This window comes from Thalassophryne amazonica, chromosome 23, assembly GCF_902500255.1.
Source record: "Thalassophryne amazonica chromosome 23, fThaAma1.1, whole genome shotgun sequence".
Taxonomy (NCBI): domain Eukaryota; kingdom Metazoa; phylum Chordata; class Actinopteri; order Batrachoidiformes; family Batrachoididae; genus Thalassophryne; species Thalassophryne amazonica.
The window spans coordinates 9446026-9472753 of NC_047125.1; the positions used below are offsets into that span (position 1 = coordinate 9446026).

At 42.3% G+C, this 26728-nt stretch overlaps 1 protein-coding gene across 1 annotated transcript; it reads left to right on the forward strand.

Annotated features, from left to right (window-relative positions):
* LOC117505044 (NACHT, LRR and PYD domains-containing protein 3-like) lies at positions 1-26728 on the forward strand. The gene is made up of 11 exons (XM_034164574.1): positions 1-92; positions 173-268; positions 349-444; positions 696-812; positions 3103-3181; positions 6423-6627; positions 11178-12981; positions 13076-13249; positions 19872-20042; positions 21934-21980; positions 26153-26728. Exons 1-11 carry the CDS (start codon positions 64-66, stop codon positions 26686-26688), a joined length of 3354 nt encoding a protein of 1117 aa, XP_034020465.1. The 5' UTR covers positions 1-63; the 3' UTR covers positions 26689-26728.

Genomic DNA, 26728 nt, shown 5'->3' on the forward strand with positions numbered 1-26728 from the left:
CACTCTGCTGGACCTGGACCTGAACCTGAACCTTCCAGTGTGTCCATAAAGAGTGACTGGTCAATGGGTCTTCCCATTGATTTGAAACAAAGGTATTTATATGACAAACCATAGATATTATTTATCATTAAAACCATTATTTATAATCATGTTTTATGCTATTTTCTGTCAGGATCCATGAGAATCCAGATTCATCTGCATCTGGTCCCAGTTGTGTCTCCATGAAGAGTGACTGGTCCATGGTTCTTCCCATTGATTTGAAACAAAGGTATTTATATGACAGACCATAGATATTATTCATCATTAAAACCATTATTTATGATCATGTTTTATGCTAATTTCTGTCAGGATCCATGAGAATCCAGATTCATCTGCATCTGGTCCCAGTTGTGTCTCCATGAAGAGTGACTGGTCCATGGTTCTTCCCATTGATTTGAAACAAAGGTATTTATATGACATACCATAGATATTATTCATCATTAAAACCATTATTTATGATCATGTTTTATACTAATTTCTGTCAGGACCTATGAGAATCCAGATTCATCTGCAGCTGATCCCAGCTGTGTCTCCTTGAAGAGTGACTGGTCAATGGTTCTTCCCATTGATTTGAAACAAAGGTATTTGCATACCATAGATATTATTCATTATTAAAACCATTATTTATGATCATGTTTTATGTTATTTTCTGTCAGGACCTATGAGAACCCAGTTTCATCTGCATCTGGTCCCAGTTGTGTCTCCATGAAGAGTGACTGGTCAAAGGTCCTTCCCATTACTTTTAAAGAGCTACAGCATTCTGTTAAAAAAATGTGAGCTCCGGCAGATACATAATACTATTCATGGTTACACAACGACTTCATTTCATCATGGATCAACATATATATATATATATATATATATAATTTTCACATGAATCATGAATGAATCACAACATTCATTACTTATTCATTTTTGTCATATAGAGTCCTAACTTTTCAGACCCTATTTTGAGACTTTAAAGTGTGTAGTCTATGGTACACAGCACACATCCATTTAGAGTATTTCAAAGTCCTTTCCGATATTAAAGCAGCATTTGTGGCAGCTGCTGGTGCCTTTAAGACCATGTTTCCTGTTTCCAATTTTTGGCCGCAATTTACATCCCAGTTCTAAAAATGGTGAAACTGGGCCCGATTTATTACAGTAAGAGTCAAAAATCCTGTTTCATTTTATTGTATTGTGATGACAGTCAGACAGTGCTGACTACATCCAAATATTGCTGCAGTCCTTGACACAAGTGCTGGCGGGCATGCACACAAATCTAATCCCTATGCACTAACCTCCACAGTGGTTATTACCACACTTTTCCACAAAGTTAAAATGTAATGTTGTCACATGTCCACCATATTCTACTTTTGTCACATACACATGTATGATATCTACCTTTTTGCCAGACTGATGTACTGTGTACCTCACAGAGATGTACTTTCCCTGTGCACAGCCACTACACGCCAAATGCACATGTTCGTTATTCCCTCTGTTCCACTTTCCAATGAAATCACTCACTATTTGCTCCATAATAGAAAACAATCTGCACAGTATTTTAATTTTAGCTTAAACTGTAGCCTGGCATCAAAATAACTGAGCAGCCAAATTCATGTTCAAGCAAAAATAATTTATTTCAAGGTGCGCAAACAAAATAAAACTGAAGCCATCTGTAAACATTGCACAAATTACATCAGATTATTCACGTTTTGTGGATCACAGTGTGCTCCAGCATCACAAAGTTTTTAAACATTTTAAAAGTTTTGTGATTGATACATATATAGAGAGAGATAGAGATAAAACAGTATGATTCTGTAGAGACATTGAAGTCCAGACTTGAGATGTATTCATTCTCCTTTTCGTATGGCTAAGCATACTGGCATAGTATGGAATTATGCTCCTTTTAAATTCATTGTATTAGTTATGGAACAGGTCTCGGCCTTAATTTTATCTAAATTCTGGGTCTGTTAGTCAAGCTTAGGGCTAGCGACTAGCGACTCTCTGTTTTCCTGTTGATTTAACATTGATGAATTATACCTTAGGTGTAGTTTTTCTGGGCGACTGATTCTGATCTTTTCTCCCTGTCCAAGGTGCAGAGGGAAATGTGCGGGAGAGCATCTGTGGATAATAGCATGCTGGACTGACTGAGATGCCATGCCTGAAGCTGATGCAGCAGATGTTGTTTTGATTTTCCCTTTTCTATTTCTTCAGCTTTGTAAAACTTCATAAAAACTTAGTAACTTTTAGAATGGCGTAAGCAGTGGGTCACCCCTCTGAGTCTGGTCTGCTTGAGGTTTCTTCCTCAATATCATCTGAGGGAGTTTTTCCTTACCACTGTCCCCTGTGTTCTTGCTGTAGGGGTTGGTAAGGTTAGACCTTACTTCTGTGAAGCGCCTTGAGGCAACTTTGTTGTGATTCGGTGCTATATAAATGTAATAAACTGAAATTTTTATATATATGTATATGCATGTGTTATGTAAGTTATATTCCTATTCCAAAAAAGATTCCAGTATAAACAGGATGTTCATAACATATGATAAAACAAACACTGAAAACTGCTGAAAAACACTGAAAAATAAATCTATTAAAATATGGAATATGAAATATAATAAAATATGAAGCTGACAAACACTGCAATTCACTGAAAATTGACCGCTGAAGGGTTCGTCTCCACTGCAGAGAATACAGTTAGGCTCGAGCACACACGCCACCCCTCTACCCAACCTTGCATTGACGTCTGATGAACTGGTCTCACCCCCTGCACCACATTTGCCACTGTGGGACTAATATAGGAATGAAATTAATAAATATAGAATTATACAACATTTCAAATTGTATCACTAAAGAGGATAACATAATTATTTCTGGAGGATTGTCAAACTGAAACTGTCTCAAAGTGATTAAACACACGGATTTTCTTTGTGCCTATGACAGAAACTCATATCTGGTGAATTCACTTTTACACCTCATTTACAAACTAATCTGTTTTTTTCTACGAGTGATTTTTGAATGAAACTCAGTGATGAAGGTTAATGTGAAGGTGAAGCATGACATGATCTGTTTCTGACTGGTCCTCAGAGTGACACGGCAGAGTTCAGAGGAGCTCAGTTTTCGAGCTGCTCAGCATCATCAAACACAGATGCAACATGTATTTGTGGTATGTTGACTTTCCTTTGATATTATAATTTAACAGATTTCCCATGATGCCCTAACAAACACTTTAATGAGGTTTAGTTTCTCAGTTATAGTCATGGATGTATGAAGGATTTCAGTAGTGAAAATGTTGGATCCTATCTCAGCCAGGGTATAGGATGGCAGTCTGTGGCAGGGCCTCATGCTGGACTTAGTTGGATCAAAACACACATAACACCCGGCTTGTCTACACATATCATCACCATTCACTGACAACTGTATAACCTTTAATATATTATGGCCACTGTAGAAAATCCTAAGTAATAAAATGGACCAGATTATCCTCTGCTGTTGTATGGCTGGGGGGCCTGGCTGCCTTTTTGTTTCTGTCTTTTGTTTTTCCTTCCAGGTGGCTTGCATTTGGGACTGAGTGGCTGTGTAGCTGAGTTATCAGGACCTCACCCTAATCACCTGCGGCTTGTCAGGACTCACAGCTGTGGTGCATCTACATGGATTGGAACATGGTGGCATTTAAGTCTGGAGTACACAGTGTGTATTTGCCAGAGACTCGACCTTGTGACCAGACGGGTGAGATCGTCGTCTCGGGAGCCATCTCATCATCAGTGGATGCAGAGAACGTCCAGGTTTGATGCATGGTCTGTGAAAGAGGAGAGGGTGAGGTCTCACGCTCGTCAGCACACTTCCTGAGGTACGTTAGATTTTGTGACTAATATTTATACAGTCAGTAAATGTGGTGTCCCTCACACCTTATTATATTGAGCTGTATGTTGGTCGTTTAAATCAGCTTCCGCTGCAGTGAGTTTGTGAACTGGATGTTCTATGCCTGCAGGGTGGGAAGCTGATTAGTAATTAAGCCAGGAAGTGTTTGCTGTTTGTGCACCTTTGAGCGTTCTCTCTGTGTGTTGAGTGTGGACTCACATAATGATTCCTTCTTTCACAGACTCGGTTTGTCGCGGCCACCTGGGGGGTGTCGGCGGGGTCCATGGGTCCGAACCAGTTCTGGCTCCGGACCGTTAGCGCTGCTGGGAGCGCACCGCAATCCACCACGCCAGACCGCGCACTTTTATATTTTTCACAGCACTGTTATGTTCATTAAACTCTGTTATCCTTTGTACCGTGCTCTGCTTATTTTATACTGGGTCCTTCAAATGCTGGTCGGTTCTCCGGGCTGCGTCCGACACATAACACTCTGCATTGTGTTTTCCCCCTCTGGGTTTGAACTCATGATCTCCTGGATGGGAGGCAGGGACCACAAGGCTAAAACCCACAGGCCCTTGTGTCTCGCCAGAGCATGTTTTGCTGTTGGGGAGTGAGGTTTACTGACTGCCATCTGCACTCCTGCTGGCCAACGTCACACTGGGAAGAGGGCAAAATAAACTTTCTTCCTTTCGGTCTGTCTCACTTTATCAGAGACTTGCAAGGTGATAGCTGCAAAATACACAACAAAAGTGAATTGAAAACAGCCTTTAATAAAGCAACATTAATGGAAAAATATGAACCTGCAATAACATACCTGTTGCATTGCTTCATTTCAAGCAGCTTTGGTGGCCATCTGTCACTTGTGTCAGCTTCATCAAAACTAAAGTGTTGTGTCCATTTTGATGGGAAAACAGCAAAATCACCAGTGTTAAATTATCACTTCTCTCATGTTAACTTTAACACTATCAGTGTTAACACACGTTACTGTAACTGTTGGGGTTCGGTTGAGTTTTTGGCGTTCTTTTTGTGTGATTCCTGTCCCCATGTCCTTTTATGTCTCTGGTTACCTGTCCTGTCCCTCTGTTGTCTGTAGGTGAGTGTGTCGCCTGTCTGTCATGTGCAAGTGTGTGTCTGTCCCATGGTGTACTTGTGTGTGTGTATGAAGGTGTGTATGTGTTCTTATTCTCCATGTGCTACTCCTCCCATCGGTGTGTGTAGGTGTGCATGCCGCCTCCACCCAGTCCCTGGGTGTGTGTGTACATGTGGGTATACATGTTCTTGGTGTGGCTGCGAGTTTGTGGTGTGATTACTACCTGTCTCATCTCCTGTTCCCCCACCGTGTACGGATGCCATGGTCACCCCTGTCAGCCGTGCGTTGCAACCATCTGATCCTCTGGGTCTGAGGGCCCCACCCTTCGCCACTTGGCTTTATCTCTGTCGTAGTTCTTTTGTCGTTTATGTTGTCTTTTGGTTCCAGGGTTATGCTGGTATTGTTTTTTGTTTTCAGTGTTATTATATTTGTTACAACTTAGTTCCTGGTCTGCTGCTCCGTTCGGTTGTCAGGGTTGAGGGCTTTGCCCAGCCTGCATTTACTGTGTTTTCCTTGGTGCGTCGTGTCTAGTATTTCCTCCTCACCTTATTGTGTTTCTGTTGTTCACCACTGTCGGTCTGGGTTGATGTCATATTTCAGGTTGCTGTTTTTCCACTTGGGTTATCTGTTTATTTTTCATCTTTGTGCTGTTGTTGATTTTTCTCACATGTGCTTCTGCTGTTCCGTTAGTCCTTGCCACACCTGTTAGTGATCAGTTTTGTTTGTTATTTAAGTCACACCTTTCTTAATGTTCTTTGCCGATCGACTGCGTCAGAACTCCTTGTGTATTCACATGCGCTCAGCTCCTGGTTCCTGCCTCACACTCTGTCCGTCTGCACCAGTTCTCACCTTTTTGTAAGTCTTACCTCTCACTGTCGGTTTTTGACAGTCGCCTTTTGGTTGTTCACCTTTTGTTCACCAGACACAACTCTCTTGTGTTTGGCTACCTGCATTTTGGGGTCCAGTCTTGTCTCCTCGTGGTTCCAACCGTAACAGTAACACTACAAAGAGTAGACACATATGGACACCTTCTAATGTTAATTTAACACTGGTGATTTTGCTGTGAGCGACGGTTGATATCATTTTACCATTTCGAACCCTTCCCCTAACCCTAACCATAACCCCACAGACCCCCCCACGCACCCTGCATTTCGTGCTCCCATCACAAAATGAATTTGTGCTTCCGTCACAAAAAGTGTCACATTTTTGTGACAGAAACACAAACCATAGATTAATTTACTTATTATGATGCCGTCATCAAATGGTGAGAAATTGAGTTGCTTTCCCACCACTTAAATGACAAAGTAGAGTTGAAAATGCCCCAATGGACTGGATATTTTTACCCAAATTCTGAGAATCATCCACAGTATAAAAATACAATCTGGCATCAGAATATTCATATGTGTTTAAAAAAACAGTTGTAAGTTTCCATGCCTGTGTTTATATTCTGTTCCAGAATCTTGAGGCGAACTTGGTCACATATGTAAAAAATGAGGTGAAGAGGATCCAGATGTTTCTCCTTGACACTGAGCATGAATACTTTGAGAGACAGTGCAACGATGAGGAGCAGAGGAGGAAGAGCAGAGAGGCTGTTCTGGAGCTCGCATTGATCTTCTTGAGGGAAATGAACCAGGACAAGCTGGCTGACTGTCTCCAGCAAAGTAATGAAATTTTTATTTATAAATAGAACAGCTACACCTAAATATATTTGCCAATATTTACTGTAGTATTTAAATGCATTCAACATCTCCAGCACTCCCCTAATCAGCTGACTCAACTTATACAACCAAACGTACACCTGCTACTCAGCTTGCAGAAGCTTCTCTTGTCCCACTCTTCTTCATCTTTTCTCACCCATCTCCTGAATCCCATCTTCTATTCCAACCATAAAGGTATTGTCTACTCTACAGGCAACCTACACTGAAATGGGCCTCTAACACTGGGATTCATCCCTACCTGAACACCATCACCTGTACAGAAAGTACTAAACTACTGTAATTCTGTGTATATATATATATATATATATATATATATATATATATATATATATATATATATATATATATATATATATATATATATTTATTTTTATTTTTTATTTTTTTTAGTTTTAGCATTCATCAACACGATCAACTTTTTGAATGTAGTCTTTCCCACTTTGCCCATCATCATAGACTTCATAGATATGCATGCATGGATCCATGATTGCATGCATGCATGGATTTCAACTACTACAGGGGTATTACACTGCAAAGGTACTTGCAAGGATTATTCTTAACGCTCCTGAAGTCTCAACATTCTGTATACTCCCATTGTCCTCAGGGTTGAAAATGACATTATAAATGTGTATCAGGTGTGGCAAACCAGATGGACACAAATGCAAGCTCACTAGACTTGGTAATGTTCAGATGGTTTAATAACAGGCAGGGATTTGGTACACAGGAGGTCCAGCAGCGAGGCAAAGGTAGCAAAAGGCGAGAGGCTGAGACGTGGTACAATAAACAGGCAAAGGTCAAAAAACACAGTGTAAGGGCTATCAGAGGCAAGGCAAAATCGAGGTCAAAAAACAAGGCGGAGTCAAAACAATGCAGGCAAACACAGAGCAAAGAACAGGGCTGGAAACTGTACAAAGACAACAATCTGGCGGTGAGCTGTTGGACTGTGAGGGCTTAAATAACTGGTGGTGTAATTAGTGAAACAAGATGCAGGTGTCAGTGAAAGTTCTGGAAGGGGCCGTGACTAGTGAACAAAAATATGCATGGGCCAAGATAGTGAAGGCAGGAAAACAGAGTGGAGAGATGAAACAGATGAGCAGGTGCAAGACTGGAAGTGGATGAAAACACAGAGCAAAAAGAGTCATAGTGACAGATGAAGACACAAGAGCTGGTGCAGGGGCAATCAAAACAGAAACCATGGACAGAATAAAATGCAACTATAACCAGGAACAGAACATGAACATGAGAACTGAAAACAAAACCTGACATTAAAGCATAATTGAAATTACAAATGAGATGAGCAAAAATAAACTACTGACAAACAGAGAATAAACAAACCAGATGACTAGAGAATAATGGAATTAATGAAACGAGATAACTGATAAACAGAAAGTGCAATAAATAATGAATTGAACATAAACAGAAAAGAAGCACTGAAAATAAATAGTAACAAAACCCTGTGAATAAAGCACAATATCATAAATGTGATAAACAGAATGAACCTAAAACTAAAGTAACTAAGGGACCAAGAGTGAAAGCAAATAATAAACAATAAAGCAAAACTAAATACGTGGCAAAGAGAAGATACACAGAGAATAAATGAACCAAAACCAAACATAACATGAACATGACAATGATAATAAAACATGGTACAGATGCCCAGAATGCGGAAAAAAGGTCCAAAATCATAACAGCTGGCCCCAAAAGGGCCAGACCATGACTATGTAAACAACATAAATCAACTAATGAGCATTTGCAAGGCAGTATGCAACTGTGTGTGCATATTTCTCATATCTGCAGCACACAGTATGTGTTTTACAGTCCTCCTTTGGTGGGCAGAACTAACATCTCTTAGTTGTCCCAGCTGGAGCAGCTGATCCAACCCCCTGAACAGCCTTCACAACCACTGCAGATGCTGCTGCGCAGGGGAGATACTCCATTTTTTGAATGTATGAAGTTATAAGTGCCTTTCTCAGCAGCTCCAGGATCACCTCTTGTTCAGCTTATCAGGCACCCAGGCAGGCAGGGTTGATCTCATTCCGTATCACAAAGCCATTGTATGAGGTGTGGAGGCAAAAAAGGCCTTTTGACTGTCTGAGGCTGTTTGTGGAAATGAAAAGTTAGACAAATTGACAGATTGCCTAATTAACAGGCTGTTAATTCAAGGTCTCGAAGACACACACAAAGTCAAAATCAATACAGCAGGATTTTGAATGAAAGTGTGTACCCAGAGCAGTTCGAAGGGTGCTCTTTTGTACACCAGCTAGGGCGGGGGCACGGCAAGCAGACACATACACATAAATATGGTTTGCCATTTAATGAAACTGTTCAAGTTTCCTATGAAAACTCTCGCTGAACAATGAATGTTATCACAGTTTCAGCTGAGGAGAAAAAAGGAGGACACCAGACAGAGACTGTGTGCTTTTCCAGCCGCAATGTTACATGGAGGCATTTTTAATACAGAATTAGAGAGTTTAGATGCAGATGTTTTAGGCAAGCTATTTGTAAGGCAAAAATGAATAATTTTACATGACAGGGGACACATTGATGATGTTATGGAAGATGACCAGGGGTGAGCAGGCAAGCATTCTCCTGCAGCTGTATGTTCCAGTTACCTTGTCCAGGTTGTTCACACCTCCTTTCTTGTGGTTGTAGTCCAGGATGATGCTGGCTTCCTGTCCGCAAGATCATTAATGTGTGCCGTTAGCTGTGGTTTGCAGTGTGCTCAGGAAGACACCATTCTTCTTCTTCTTTGGGATGTAAGAAATGATGGTGATGGTGGGAGGGTGGAGAGGGTCTCTCTCTAGTTTAGTGAAAACAGTGCATGTAGGAGATCAGGCTTGTTCTTTTGAACTGTGCCAACCATGGTGTTTGAGTTCATGGGAGGTAAAGAAATTGTCACATGTAACATTGTGCCTCCTCAGTCCTTCTGCCACATCAAGCACAACCTGCAGCCTCTTGTTCTTCTCTTGGGTCTCTACTGGGTGGCTTTCCTGTGTATACTTGCATCTGTGAAGCGTAGCTGGATTGTGCATTACAGGCTACCCATATTTTGCTGACTTGCTGGGCATATACTACAGGAAAGGACAATGACGTTTTAACAAAAGAGATCATCAGTAATTAGATTAGATTAGATTAGATTTATTTGTCCCCATAGGGAAATTTGTCTTCACCGACTGTACAATACATTGTACATAACAAGACAGACAATGCAATAAATACAATAGCACATCACAGGACAGACAGCAACAATATCACAGTAGCACAGCACAAGATAGACAACACAGACAGCTACAATAACACTGATACAACAGTAATAAGCAGCAATACAATGGCAGGCAGACTGGTCAGTGGGGCTTGCTGTTAAGGGCCGCTATAGCTGCAGGGATCAGGCTCCTCCCGAGGTGAGCCCTACTAAACTTAATGCTTCTGTATCTACGCCCTGAAGGAAGTGGAATGATGAATTGGTGGAGTGGATGAGTGGTGTCTTTTACTATAGAGTTTGCTATACGAATAATGTATCTGTTGTTTAATTCTATGAAGTTAGGTGTAGGGAGTCTGATGATTTTGGCAGTTATGTTTGTGATGCCTGTGAGTTTGGCCCGTGTTGTGACAGGAAGCATGGTAAAGAAACATGAGGAACAGTACAGAATAATTGCCTGAATGATACTTTGATAAAGTAACAACAGCAAGTGGGGTGCAACTGACAGTCTTTGTTGGCTTCTTTTTTGAATGTCCTTGGTGTGCTGATCAAAGGTGAGTTTAATTACGCGTCAATCATTTCAAAGTGTCATGGAGTATCACCTCGTTTCTGCTTAAAACTGACTTTAGAATGATTTATGAAGTTTTACCTTGTCATCTGATGGTCAGTAATCCCATTAATCCATTTGATCACATTGGGTGAAGAGAGTCTGTCTTAGACAAGCTGCTGAGCTCTGAAATGATCCATGTGCAGTGGAGGCAGGGTGGGCCAATTTTTAGGGGCGGACCGTTTAGTCTGTGACACCGGCTCTTACGCTGCGCAGTACTTGCATTGGTACAGTTGTGGAAATTAGCAAGATTTACTGACCTTGACTGAAGTCTCTTCAAAGGATCCTTGGCTATCACTGGAATGCCTTTTTGTCACTGAATGGTAACGTAGGCAGAATCAATTGCATTGTGAGAGAGTGTCAACTTCGACTTTTTTGCCATGTGGCACATTTCTGTGGGCATGATCAAGCACATTGGTGCCTCAGTGTTGAGGAGCCCAGTGGATGGAGAAGGCCAAGGGAATGTCCATAACTCACCAGGCAAATGGATGGTTACTTTCAGAAGGTAGGGGTGAGACTGGTTGTCTGCCTGGGTGGTTGTGTTCTGGGTCCCAGACTTGATTTGAGTTGATGTAGTGTTTGCTTGTGAAATGACATGCAATGTTTGAACATTTTAAATATGTCCATGTGAGGACATATTTTCAGATATTTATAATAATTTAATGTTTGATCTATTGTTTGTTTCAGGAACTTGTGGTGAGGTTTGTCAGCGTGAACTCAAATCTAATCTGAAGCAAAAGTTTGAGTGTGTGTTTGAGGGGATCTCTAAAGCAGGAAAGGCGACGCCTCTGAATGACATCTACACTGAGCTCTACATCACAGAGGGCGGGGTTTCAGAGGTCAATGAGGAACATGAGGTCAGACAGATTGAAGCAGCATCAAGAAAAGCAAGCACATTCCAAAAAACAATAAAATGTGAAGACATCTTTAAAGACTCAGCTGGCACACAGCCACCAATCAGAACAGTGCTGACAAAGGGCGTGGCCGGCATCGGGAAAACAGTCTTAACACAGAAGTTCACTCTGGACTGGGCTGAAGACAAAACCAACCAGGACTTCCACTTCATATTTCCATTCAGTTTCAAAGAGCTGAATGTGCTGAAAGAGAAGAAGTTCAGCTTGGTGGAACTTGTTCATCACTTCTTTCCTGAAACTAAACAAGCCGGAGTCTTCAACTTCCAACACTTCCAGGTTTTGTTCATCTTGGATGGTCTGGATGAGTGTCGCCTCTCTCTGGACTTCCACAGCAGTGACGTCCTGACTGATGTCACAGAGCCGAGTTCAGTGGATGTTCTGCTGACAAACCTCATCAGGAGGAACCTGTTTCCCTCTGCTCGCCTCTGGGTAACCACACGACCTGCAGCAGCCAATCAGATCCCTCCTGAATGCGTCGACATGGTGACAGGGGTGAGAGGCTTCACAGACCCTCAGAAGGAGGAGTACTTCAGGAAGAAATTCAGAGATGAGGAGCAGTCTAGAAGAATCATCTCCCACATGAAGACATCACGATGCCTCCACATCATGTGTCACATCCCAGTCTTCTGCTGGATCACCGCTACAGTTCTGGAGGATGTGTTGGAAACTAAAGTTGAACCAGAGCTGCCCAATACATTGACTGAGATGTACATCTACTTCTTGGTGGTTCAGTGTAACCTTAAGAAGGTCAAGTATGATGGAGGAGCTGAGACAGATCCACTATGGAATCCAGAGAACAGGAAGATGATTGTATCTCTGGGAAAACTGGCTTTTGAGCAGCTGCAGAAAGGGAATCTGATCTTCTATGAATCAGACCTGACAGACTGTGGCATCGACATCAGAGAAGCATCAGTGTACTCAGGAGTGATTACACAGATCTTTAAAGAGGAGAAAGGTCTGTACCAGGAGAAGATGTTCTGCTTCATCCATCTGAGTCTTCAGGAGTTTCTGGCTGCTCTTTATGTCCATCTGACCTTCACCCAGTCTGGAGTCAATCTGCTGTCAAAAAAACAAACAGCATCCTGGTGGACTAAAAGAATGAAAGCTGACCCGAACCCAACACTTTTATACTGCTGTGCTGTGAACAAGGCCTTAGAGAGCCCAAGTGGACACCTGGACTTGTTCCTTCGCTTCCTGATGGGTCTTTCCCTCCAAAGCAGTCATGTTCTCTTACGAGGCCTGATGACACAGAGGAACAGGATCTCAGAGACCAATCAGGAAACAGTTGAGTACATCAAGAAGAAGCTCAGTGAGAATCTCTCTGCAGAGAGAAGCATCAATCTGATCCACTGCCTGAATGAACTGAAGGACCGAACTCTTGTCAAACAAATTCAACTGTACCTGAGGTCAGGAAGACTCTATAGAGAAAATTTGTCTTCTGCTGATTGGTCAGCTCTGGTCTTCATCTTACTGTCATCAGAACAAGAAGAAGATGTGTTTGACCTGACCAAATACTCTGCTTCACATGAAGCTCTTCAGAAGTTGTTGCCAGTGATCAAAGCATCTAAAACAGCTTTGTAAGGATGGAGATACTTTGATATTTCAATAATGGCATCATTGTAATCATTTCACCAGCTATTTAATTTTACATTGTTTTAATCATCTCTGCAGGTTATCTGGCTGTAATCTGTCAGAGGGAAGTTGTGAAGTTCTGTCATCAGTTCTCAGCTCTCAGTCCTCCAGTCTGAGAGAACTGGACCTGAGTAACAACAAGCTGCAGGATTCAGGAGTGAAGCTGCTGTCTGCTGGACTGGAGAGTCCACACTGTAAACTGGAAACTCTCAGGTCAGAACAAGTTACACATTCAACCACACGATAAACTGTGTCTTGAAAAAATTATTTTTGCACTCTCTGAGATCACAACCATCAATTTTTATCTCTGGATATTCCATTATCTGAATTCATGCCAAGACTTGTTTTCAGTTCAAATCTATGTTGGTACAGTTTGGATGCACTGTGGGTGTGGTATGGGGCCATTATTGTAGCAAAAGTAAGGTGTATTTCGATCTGTGTATATTGGTCACCCCTCCCGTTTTAAGCCTGGCCACAACTTCAAGTTGGATGCAATGTATTCTGGGTCAAATGTACTGATAAATGTGTCTTTATTCTGCAGATTGCAGTGCTTTATGCTACTGCTGTGGCGAACATGTTGAAGTTTTTCGAGCTTGTTAAAATTATGTCCCTAAGTGGTTTTGATGTCTAAATTATGAAACAACATGACACCATAAGTGTGGTGGTTGGGTTGTGTAATGTGCTTCAAAATGCCGAGCTTCGTGTTATTAGAATGTAGAGATGTTGGAATAATCCTATGAATTTTTGTGCAGTTTTGTTTGTTTTGCTGAGTTACATTTCAGCCAGTCTGCAGAATGTTGAATTGTTGCCATGAACAGCTAACAGATCCACTCACAAACACAGGCAGAACTGATGAAAGGATGTATTTAACAAGGTAGAAGATAAAATAGTGATCGTAAAGGTGTCAACATTTGACTGCCTTCGGCACAGTAGCTTAGTGGTTAACACTGATGCCTCACAGCACAAAGGTTGTGGAATCGCTTTTCGAACAGGTGCATTGCCCTTCGGCTGACTCAGAGCCAAGAACTGATAAAGCGCGCCATAAATAGTCTCAGAGCCAGGAACAGGAGGGGTAGATAAGGCACACAGACCTTCAACTGCCTCTGAGTCAGGAACTGGAGTCAAAAGTGAGGTGTGCTGTTCATCAGTTACCCCAGGACAAGTGGAGTTTGCTGACATTTAGCCAGCTGTGGCACGAGGTAAGAAAACAGATGAGATGTGCCATCTGTCGGCCACCCCAGAGACAGGTGAAGCATACTGCCCGAGTCACACTAACTGTCAGAATGCTCGTAGCACGGGCCGGGGCGGAGGATTAGCAGCAATCTTCCATTCCAGCTTATTAATTAATCAAAAACCCAGACAGAGCTTTAATTCATTTGAAAGCTTGACTCTTAGTCTTGTCCATCCAAATTGGAAGTCCCAAAAAACAGTTTTATTTGTTATTATCTATCGTCCACCTGGTCGTTACTGTGAGTTTCTCTGTGAATTTTCAGACCTTTTGTCTCACTTAGTGCTTAGCTCAGATAAGATAATTATAGTGGGCGATTTTAACATCCACACAGATGCTGACAATGACAGCCTCAACACTGCATTTAATCTATTATTAGACTCTATTGGCTTTGCTCAAAAAGTAAATGAGTCCACCCACCACTTTAATCATATCTTAGATCTTGTTCTGACTTATGGTATGGAAATAGAAGACTTAACAGTATTCCCTGAAAACTCCCTTCTGTCTGATCATTTCTTAATAACATTTACATTTACTCTGATGGACTACCCAGCAGTGGGGAATAAGTTTCATTACACTAGAAGTCTTTCAGAAAGCGCTGTAACTAGGTTTAAGGATATGATTCCTTCTTTATGTTCTCTAATGCCATATACCAACACAGTGCAGAGTAGCTACCTAAACTCTGTAAGTGAGATAGAGTATCTCGTCAATAGTTTTACATCCTCATTGAAGCCAACTTTGGATGCTGTAGCTCCTCTAAAAATGAGAGCTTTAAATCAGAAGTGCCTGACTCCGTGGTATAACTCACAAACTCGTAGCTTAAAGCAGATAACCCGTAAGTTGGAGAGGAAATGGCGTCTCACTAATTTAGAAGATCTTCACCTAGCCTGGAAAAAGAGTCTGTTGCTCTATAAAAAAGCCCTCCGTAAAGCTAGGACATCTTTCTACTCATCACTAATTGAAGAAAATAAGAACAACCCCAGGTTTCTTTTCAGCACTGTAGCCAGGCTGACAAAGAGTCAGAGCTCTATTGAGCTGAGTATTCCATTAACTTTAACTAGTAATGACTTCATGACTTTCTTTGCTAACAAAATTTTAACTATTAGAGAAAAAATTACTCATAACCATCCCAAAGACGTATCGTTATCTTTGGCTGCTTTCAGTGATGCCGGTATTTGGTTAGACTCTTTCTCTCCGATTGTTCTGTCTGAGTTATTTTCATTAGTTACTTCATCCAAACCATCAACATGTTTATTAGACCCCATTCCTACCAGGCTGCTCAAGGAAGCCCTACCATTATTTAATGCTTCGATCTTAAATATGATCAATCTATCTTTGTTAGTTGGCTATGTACCACAGGCGTTTAAGGTGGCAGTAATTAAACCATTACTTAAAAAGCCATCACTTGACCCAGCTATCTTAGCTAATTATAGGCCAATCTCCAACCTTCCTTTTCTCTCAAAAATTCTTGAAAGGGTAGTTGTAAAACAGCTAACTGATCATCTGCAGAGGAATGGTCTATTTGAAGAGTTTCAGTCAGGTTTTAGAATTCATCATAGTACAGAAACAGCATTAGTGAAGGTTACAAATGATCTTCTTATGGCCTCGGACAGTGGACTCATCTCTGTGCTTGTTCTGTTAGACCTCAGTGCTGCTTTTGATACTGTTGACCATAAAATTTTATTACAGAGATTAGAGCATGCCATAGGTATTAAAGGCACTGCGCTGCGGTGGTTTGAATCATATTTGTCTAATAGATTACAATTTGTTCATGTAAATGGGGAATCTTCTTCACAGACTAAAGTTAATTATGGAGTTCCACAAGGTTCTGTGCTAGGACCAATTTTATTCACTTTATACATGCTTCCCTTAGGCAGTATTATTAGACGGTATTGCTTAAATTTTCATTGTTACGCAGATGATACCCAGCTTTATCTATCCATGAAGCCAGAGGACACACACCAATTAGCTAAACTGCAGGATTGTCTTACAGACATAAAGACATGGATGACCTCTAATTTCCTGCTTTTAAACTCAGATAAAACTGAAGTTATTGTACTTGGCCCCACAAATCTTAGAAACATGGTGTCTAACCAGATCCTTACTCTGGATGGCATTACCCTGACCTCTAGTAATACTGTGAGAAATCTTGGAGTCATTTTTGATCAGGATATGTCATTCAAAGCGCATATTAAACAAATATGTAGGACTGCTTTTTTGCATTTACGCAATATCTCTAAAATCAGAAAGGTCTTGTCTCAGAGTGATGCTGAAAAACTAATTCATGCATTTATTTCCTCTAGGCTGGACTATTGTAATTCATTATTATCAGGTTGTCCTAAAAGTTCACTAAAAAGCCTTCAGTTAATTCAAAATGCTGCAGCTAGAGTACTGACGGGGACTAGAAGGAGAGAGCATATCTCACCCATATTGGCCTCTCTTCATTGGCTTCCTGTTAATTCTAGAATAGAATTTAAAATTCTTCTTCTTACTTATAAGGTTTTGAATAATCAGGTCCCATCTTATCTTAGGGACCTCGTAGTACCATATCACCCCAATAGAGCGCTTCGCTCTCAGACTGCAGGTTTACTTGTAGTTCCTAGGGTTTGTAAGAGTAGAATGGGAGGCAGAGCCTTCAGCTTTCAGGCTCCTCTCCTGTGGAACCAGCTCCCAATTCAGATCAGGGAGACAGACACCCTCTCTACTTTTAAGATTAGGCTTAAAACTTTCCTTTTTGCTAAAGCTTATAGTTAGGGCTGGATCAGGTGACCCTGAACCATCCCTTAGTTATGCTGGTATAGACGTAGACTGCTGGGGGGTTCCCATGATGCACTGTTTCTTTCTCTTTTTGCTCTGTATGCACCACTCTGCATTTAATCATTAGTGATCGATCTCTGCTCCCTTCCACAGCATGTCTTTTTCCTGGTTCTCTCCCTCAGCCCCAACCAGTCCCAGCAGAGGACTGCCCCTCCCTGAGCCTGGTTCTGCTGGAGGTTTCTTCCTGTTAAAAGGGAGTTTTTCCTTCCCACTGTAGCCAAGTGCTTGCTCACAGGGGGTCGTTTTGACCGTTGGGGTTTTACATAATTATTGTATGGCCTTGCCTTACAATATAAAGCGCCTTGGGGCAACTGTTTGTTGTGATTTGGCGCTATATAAAAAAACTGATTGATTGATTGATTGCTACCTCAGAGACAGGAGATGAGGAAACAGGTGACATGTGACATCCGTCGGCTGCCCCAGAGACAGGTGAAGCATACTGTCCTCTTGCTACCTCAAAGACAGGAGATGGAAAACGGGTGAGATGTGACATCAGTCGGCCACCTCAGAGACAGGTGAAGCATACTGTCCTCTTGCTACCTCAGAGACAGGACATAAGGAAACAGATGAGATGTGACATCCGTCTGCCACCTCAGAGACAGGTGAAGCATAGAGTCTTCTTGCTACCTCAGAGACAGGAGATGAGGAAACAGGTGAAATGTGACATCTGTCGGCCGCCCCAAAGATAGCAGCAGCTCAGGTTTGTGAGATGTTAGCTCCCCTGGAGATGGGAATAGTGGCCATAGCATCATCTTGAAAGAGCTCATAGGCTGTAGCATGCTCTTGAGTAGGTGTCTGTAACTTCAAGTGAACACAGGGGGCTCTGGAAATGTAGAGTTTCCAGAGCCCCTTGTGTTCACTTGAGTGGACTGTAGAACCTCTGGAGTAGACTCTGGAAATGCTGGCGTGGACTCTGGGGAGGCAGCAGGACACAGCGAGGTCTAAAGTTCCAGCAACAGTCATAGACTACCAAATGACGAAGGTCCGCGAATGTACCAATGGAGTTTCCTTCACTACAACCTGGTAGACTGATTGGCAGACCAACCAACCTTGTTTGCCGATGACACCATCCTACTTGCTGATGAATTTGATTCAATTTTCTTTTTTATTTTGATTTGATTTGTTTTATGTTATTTATTTCGGTCAGCATCCTTGTGTAATAGCAGAAAATAATGAATGAATAGATACAATTAAACAAAAAGAAAATATATAAAATACGTGTGAAAAACATGTTGCTGAGTGAGTAAGGTCGAGGCTGAAGCTATCTAGCTTTTAAATGCCCTAACCCACTTATCAGACTTGAAAGGAACTGGATTGACTTCAAGATACCCTCACTCTGTTTGACAAAGAGGCCAAGAAACTTGTCCTTAGCATCAACTGATCCAAGATTTAGCTTATATACATTGGAGAAGGACTTGATGCTGAACCTTTTATTTCCAAGCAAGTCACAGTAAAATTTGTCTCTACTTTTAAATACCTGAGCTCAACAATCTCCAAGACCTAAAACCAGAGATTGCCCAAAGATCTGCACAGGCATCAGCACTCATGCAGTCCTCATGGAGACGTCTTTGCTGCCATCACCACATCTCACAAAGAACAAAACTTTGCATGTATAAGTCTTCTGTGGTACCAGACCTCCTGTACAGATCTGAATCCTGGCTGTTGAAGAACACACTGGCAGCCAGACTTGACGGCTTTCATAGCAGAGGCCCAAGGAGAATCCTTGGGACCTGTTGGTACGACCATGACCAAGTGTTCTGAAAGTGGATCCAACATCCCCCCACCTCATGCCTTGCTGGAATGCAACAAGCTCCATGGTATGGGCACATCTTGCGTCCCCTGCTGAACACTCCACCGGGGCCATCATGGACTCCGACTCCAAGCAAGGAGCCTGCTGGGGTGAGACCCATCTCAAGGCTGCAGCAATGACTGAGATGCCACTGAGAGCTTCAGCTATGACAGAAGCACCATAGAAGGCTGCATAGGTAATGGAAGCGCTACTGAGGGCAGTAGAGGTGACTGAAGTGCCACAACAATGATGTGGGCATTGACAGCAATCATGAAGACCTAGGCACTAGGCGGAGACTGCAGCGGTGTTGGAGTTAGCAAAGGAGGCTGAGGCAGCAGAGGTGGCAGAGTGCTTGTTTCAATAAAAACCAAACCTGGGGAAGGTGATAGCAAACAAAAACCTGGGCTCAAGAATCCAAACAGGGAGAGTGCTCTGATCAAATAAATAGCCGATATCATGAAATCCAGTTTGATGATATATGTTTCATAATATGTAACACAGGAGAACAAAATTTGAGACTAAACCCTGAACTCGACATAAATAATTAAGTCAAGAAAAAGGAGATACTGGAAGACCAAAATTGAAACAGAAAATCTGCCAAGATAGGATAGATAAAGATCAATGATTTTTAACAAAGGTGCACATCTCATAACCTACCAAAGAAACATTGTTTCATTAGTTCAGGAATATGTTGCTAGAACAAAGAGGAACATTTTTTTGTTTTTGTTCATTTTGTCTTCAGACTGAATTTATGTAATTTGTCGAAGAGAAGCTGTAAAGTTCTGGGGCCGGTTCTCGGCTCTCAGTCCTCTACTCTGAGAGACCTGGACCTGAGTAACAATGAGCTGAAGGACTCGGGAGTGAAGCTGCTGTCTGCTGGACTGGAGAGTCCACACTGTAAACTGAAAACTCTCAGGTCAGGACTCATCAGCGTGCAGCAGTCCATGAATCAGACCTCCTGACTCTGTCCTCACAGTCTGTGTGTTGCTTTGTGTCTGCAGGCTGTCAGGCTGTCTGATCACACATGAAGGCTGTGCTTCTCTGGCCTCAGCTCTGACCTCCAACCCCTCCCATCTGAGAGAGCTGGATCTGAGCTACAACCATCCAGGAGACTCTGTGAAGCTGCTGTCTGCTGGACTGGAGGATCCACTCTGGACTCTGGACTCTCTCAGGTATGAAGAGGCTGCAGGCAGAGACGTGGGCTGATAAAGGAGCTCTGTGTGGAGATGCTGAGGATGGTGACCATGTTTTTTTTTAGGACATTTAGACTTTTCAAAATAGCATGTGTCAAAGCTGCCTTGCATCTTCCTGGCAGAAGGTCCAAAATTTGGTTTAACCAAAAAAATATATGGCCTCGCTCCACATCAACGTGACCTAAATGGACTCATTTATATAGCGCTTTTCCATCTGAATCAGAAGCTCAAAGTACTTTCCACTGATGCCTCGCATTCACCCATTCACACACCGATGTCAGGGTGCTGCCATGCAAGACTCTCACTACACACCAGGAGCAACTTGGAGATGAAGGACCTGGACCAAGGCACCTTAGTGATTTTCCAGTCTGACAGGAGTTTGAACCACTAGACCACAGAAGGTGACAACTTGATGTCTTTGGTACTAGTCTCTTTGCAGAATCCTTGGGTACCACTTGAATGATTTTGTGTCAAATGAGGGGTAACTGACATTCACCAGATAACTGAAATAATCCTGCAAATGGTGATACAAGCTCCCATGGGTGCAATTTGGTGGGGGATAGGGGGGACATGTCCCCCCCACCTTTTCAACCAGGGGGGACAGAATATGGTATGTCCCCCCCACCTTCTGACATATGTGTGTACTTGAAACATGCTATGCCAGTCTTATGTGCAAACCATGTCAGAATAGTATCTTTGTTTCTGCAAGCTTGTACGAGGTCTGTCAATAAAGTAACGGTCCTTTTTATTTTTTTGAAAAACTATATGGATTTAATTCATATGTTTTTACATCAGACATGCTTGAACCCTCGTGCGCATGCGTGAATTTTTCCACGCCTGTCGGTTACGTCATTCGCCTGTGAGCACGCCTTGGGAAGGAGTGGTCCCGCCCCCTCGTCGGATTTTCATTGTCTGGAAATGGCGGAATGAAAAGGACTTTTTTTCCATCAGAATTTTTTCAGAAGCTGTTAGAGACTGGCACCTGGAAACCATTCGAAAAATTTATCTGACTTTCGGTGAAAATTTTACAGGCTTCGCAGAGAATATGGACTGTTACTACAGCTTTAAGGACCCCTTTAAGGACGCTCGGCGCGCCGCGCTCCGAGCTGCAACGACGCGGCACAAGCCACCGGACCATTTCTAAACGGATGGCTCTGTGGATACGAGACCATCGTGTGCACTTTCTCTGGTTATCACAAGAGCTGGACATCAGCCATTTTCCGGCAGATTTCACTTTTAACAAGAGATTTTGTCATGGAAAGCCGCACGGAGGCTTCGCACGTAAAGACCGATTCGCTTTGGAAGCGAGACAACGGAACACCTCCGTTTCGACGTGTCAGAGGACAAGTTTGGAATTTCTCTGATACTGACTGGACTGGTAAGCATTTGTGCCAAATTTGATGTGTTGTATCACCATTTACAGGATTTTGCTCTAAATATTCTCTTAGCTGCTGCACTATTACATATGGAAACTAAGTATCATTATTTGCTAAGTGAAGGAGTGTCAAGTTTGACATTTAGGACATGTGGTGTGTTTCTCTGTCTATGATCCAGTGTGCAGGTGCCTGAGTGTTGTGGACCAATGCCCATGCTTCACTTGGCTGTGGCAGATTTTTTTATTATTATTTTAGAGATTTGGGGATGGAGCGGTTGTCTGTCTGGGTGGTTGCCATCCAGGACTCAAGATAGTTACGTGGTGTTGTGGATGCAGCCCAACACCATTCATGCAGACTTGACATAATAACTTAATTCCGCTCTGTAATGTCGCACAAATTATTAAAAATGCTTGAGAGGAAAATAACTTAACTAAGTTTGTTGATGAGATGTGATAATTAAAGCAATGCATTGCTCCTTTCCCCGATCCTTTTAGGGTGAATCCTGGTGGGATCCAGTGGTTGAGACCAGGTCTGAGGAAGTGTAAGTATGTTTTGATTTGATTCACAAAAACACACGTTCATCTGTTTCCATAGAAACCATAAACTCTGTCAGGGTTTTGATATTAAGCCTTTTGACCTCTGACCAAAAACAAGAGATTTATGTAAAAGAATGAGTGAAATCCAAATTGAATGAGTACCAGTGAAGTGACATTCACATAAATTTATTAAAATTTTATACACTTATCAGTTATATAGTGTATGTATGTCTCTCTCTCTCCATATATATATATATATATATATATATATATATATGTATATACGAGGGCTGTCAATAAAGTAACGGTCCTTTTTATTTTTTTCAAAAACTATATGGATTTCATTCATATGTTTTTACGTCAGACACGCTTGAACCCTCGTGCGCATGCGTAAGTTTTTCCACGCCTGTCGGTGACGTCATTCGCCTGTGAGCACTCCTTGTGGGAGGAGTCGTCCAGCCCCTCGTCGGAATTCCTTTGTCTGAGAAGTTGCTGAGAGACTGGCGCTTTGTTTGATCAAAATTTTTTCTAAACCTGTGAGACACATTGAAGTGGACACGGTTCGAAAAATTAAGCTGGTTTTCAGTGAAAATTTTAACGGCTGATGAGAGATTTTGAGGTGAGACTGTCGCTTTAAGGACTTTTCACGGTGCGAGACGTCGCACAGCGCTCTCAGGCGGCGTCATCAGCCTGTTCAAGCTGAAAACCTCCACATTTCAGGCTCTATTGATCCAGGACGTTGTGAGAGAACAGAGAAGTTTCAGAAGAAGTCAGTTTCAGCATTTTATCCGGATATTCCACTGTTAAAGGAGATTTTTTTAATGAAAGACGTGCGGACGGGTCCGCGCGTCGGGACGCAGCCGCCGCGACGCTCCGCCACAGGAAAAACACCTCTGTTGAAAGCCTTAAGGACAAGTTGGAACATGTCCTGCCTGTTAAACAATTTCTCATATACTCACTCCACTGAAAGCCATCAAAAGCCGCCTGGATTTTACAAATGGTTATCAACACAGAGGTGTTTTTCCTGTGGCGGAGCGTCGCGGCGGCTGCGTCCCGACGCGCGGATCCGTCCGCACGTCTTTCATTAAAAAAAATCTCCTTTAACAGTGGAATATCCGGATAAAATGCTGAAACCAGCTTCTTCTGAAACTTCTCTGTTCTCTCACGACGTCCTGGATCAATAGAGCCTGAAATGTGGAGGTTTTCAGCTTGAACAGGCTGATGACGCTGCCTGAGAGCGCTGCGCGACGTCTCACACCGTGAAAAGTCCTTAAAGCGACAGAATCACCTCAAAATCTCTCATCAGCCGTTAAAATTTTCACTGAAAACCAGCTTAATTTTTCGAACCGTGTCCACTTCGATGTGTCTCACAGGTTTAGAAAAATTTTTGATCAAACAACGCGCCAGTCTCTCAGCAACTTCTCAGACAAAGGAATTCCGACGAGGGGCTGGACGACTCCTCCCACAAGGAGTGCTCACAGGCGAATGACGTCACCGACAGGCGTGGAAAAACTCACGCATGTGCACGAGGGTTCAAGCATGTCTGACGTAAAAACATATGAATGAAATCCATATAGTTTTTGAAAAAAATAAAAAGGACCGTTACTTTATTGACAGCCCTCGTATATACATATATATATATATATATATATATATATATATATATATATATGTGTGTGTGTGTGTGTGTGTGTATGTATATCTATCTCTTTTTTTACTCCAATTTCTGTTTTATTGAGTAATATACAAAGAATGACTATAATGCTGCTGACTTTGTATTAGTTGTGTTCCTGCTACACAGTAATGGTGCTATGATGTGGCGCCCTATTTTACCAGTAGATGTCAGTAGTCGATAATGAGTTGTGATATCAGAAATGAAGTAAGTAGACTTTTGATGAATAACTGACTGGCAGGCTCAAAGTGTCAAGGTTTCATTCATTTTCAACCGCTGGTCTGGGTCGCGGTGGCAGCAGTGCAAGTGGCCCATCCCACGCTCGCCTATCTTCGGACATGTCATGAAACTGTTCCTGGGGGGTCCCAAGGCGTTCTCATGCCAGCTGGGAAATATAATCTCTCCACCGTGTGCTAGGTCTTTCCTGAGACTCCTGCCCGTTGGACGTTGCTGGAAGATGGCCCTAGGGAGAAGACTGGGGGGCATTCTCAACAGGTGCCCGAGCCACCTCAACAGGCTCCAAAGCACCCTCCCAGATTTCAATTTATTTCTTTTATATTGCGCCAAATCACAACAAAGCTGCCTCAAGGAGCTTAAGGTCTAACCTTACCAACCTCTAGAGCAGGGGTGGCCAAGTTTGGTCCTCGAGAGCCACCTTCCTGACACTCTTAGTTGTCTCCCTGCTCCAACACACCTGAATCCAATGAAAGACTCGTTAGCAGACTTTTAATGAGCCTTTCACTGGATTCAGGTGTGTTGGAGCAGGGAGACAACTAAGAGTGTCAGGAAGGTGTCTCTCGAGGACCGAACTTGGCTACCCCTGCTCTAGAGCAAGCACATAGGCAAGAGTGGTGAGGAAAAACTCCCTCTGATGATACTGAGGAAGAAACCTCAAGCAGACCAGACTCAGACGAGTGACCCACGGCTTAGTACATTCTAACAGTTACACTTAAGGGCAGTTACAAGTCCCTCTCGGAGCCTGAGGTCATGAGACCTGAATCTCCTCATGGTCCCTCGTACCCGTTTCAAGACCAGAGGAGATCGCTCTTTCCAGGCCATCGCGCCAAGGCTCTGGAATGATCTCCCACTCTCTATTCGCACACTTGCTTCTGTTGATGCATTCAAGAGTAGGCTCAAGACACACTTGTTTCTCCAAGCATTTTAATCTATAGTGGAGGGAGCTGTTTATGACCATTATATTTGCTTTTTTTGCAGTGATTGTATGTGTGCTTTTATCTATTTTATTTTTAACTACCTTTTTTGTGCAGCACTTTGTCACTCTCTCTGCCTGTGAAAAGTGCTATATAAATAAAATTTACTTACTTACTTGCTTACAAGGTTTTTACGAACTTTTACAAAGCTGAAGAAACACAAAAACAGGAAATCAAAACAACATACAGACCCAGAATTTAGAAATACGTAGGATAGTCAAGCTTCTCACCCTGTCCAGAAGTGTAAGATAACAGACAGATGACAGAGGAATCTCATTTCTGCCGCTTGTATCTGTGATCTTATTCTTTCAGTCTTCACCCAAAACTCATGAACTCAGTGCCGCCCCAGTCTGTCTCTCGATCTCACACTCCAACTTAACCATACAAGACCCCATTTGTCAAGGTTTCAAAAATAAAATTTGGTCATCCTTGCATATTGTTCCTTAAAAGTGAGGACATTTTGACAGTGCTGCTACTTTTAGAGGTACTGCTTATCAGTGCAGTACTGTTAATAGGCGGAGCTTATCTATGGTCCAGCACTGGGACAGTTTAATATTTGGTTTCAGTCGTCATCCCTACTTAAAAGGGAACATTTCCTGAAAATAGTTTCTTGGAAAACATACCTGCTCCATCAGTGATTTCATAAGCAGTATTTTTCAGAGTATATAGGTTGTACCTACAGTATTTTCTGTGTTATCCGCTCTTTAATTTGGAGTTATGTGCATTGTTATAGCGTCCTTTTATTATTGCCATTTATTCTTTTATTTTTGGGAGTTAATTTTGTTTGGTGATTTGATCCCTCTCTACTTATTGTTATTAATAATAATGACCACATGATTTTTCACCATATAAGATGCACTGGGTTTAAGTCACAGGAGCTCCCAAAAAATTAAGTGATGTTCTTGAAAATGTGGTATGCAGTATAACAGTATGTGTTTCCATATTTGTTACATCTCAATAATTGTTAACAAAAGTCAAACAATAAGTTATGATGAAATAAGAAGAATGTCATTGTTCATCGATGATATTTCCATTAATGATGCGGAGAAATTAGAGAATCATGGCTGTTTCAAACTACAAATCAGCACTTGTTTGATTCAGGCAACAGGACAGAGTACGCACGTTGTTCTGGGTACCAGACAATTGGACAAAATCTCTGTCTCATCACTTATTGAAACTCTACTGCCCGTGAGGATGACATCATGTGACATCATGATTCGAAGAGATAACAATTGAATAGTCAATGAATTACTCGATTAACCACAGCTGGACTGTTTTTTATTCTGTCCATTAGATTTCTGTGAACTCACACTGGATCTGAACACAGTGAACACAAGTCTCAAACTCTCCAACACCAACACAAAAGTGGAGCGCGTGGAAGAGGATCAGTCATATCCTGATCATCCAGACAGATTTGACCTTTGCCCTCAGGTTCTGTGTACTTCTGGTCTGAATGGCCGCTGTTACTGGGAGGTGGAGTGGAGAGGAGATGTTTACGTAGCAGTGGCTTACAGAAGAATCAGGAGGAGAGGAAACAGTGATGCCTGCAGCTTTGGAGATAATGATCAATCTTGGTCTCTGTTCTGCTCTAATTATTGTTACTACGCTCGTCACAACAACACAGAAACCTTCTACTGTCGCTCGTCTTCATCCTCTCACAGAGTCTCAGTGTTTGTGGACTGCCCTGCTGGCACTCTGTCCTTCTACGAAGTTTCCTCTGACACTCTGATCCACATCCACACTTTCAACTGCATGTTCACGCAACCTCTGCAAGCGGGGTTTGGGTTCTGGTTTGGCCGTGGTTCCTCAGCATCTCTGTGTCAGCTGTAGGATGGAGAGTCTCCGACACTCGACACAAGCAAAGCAAAAA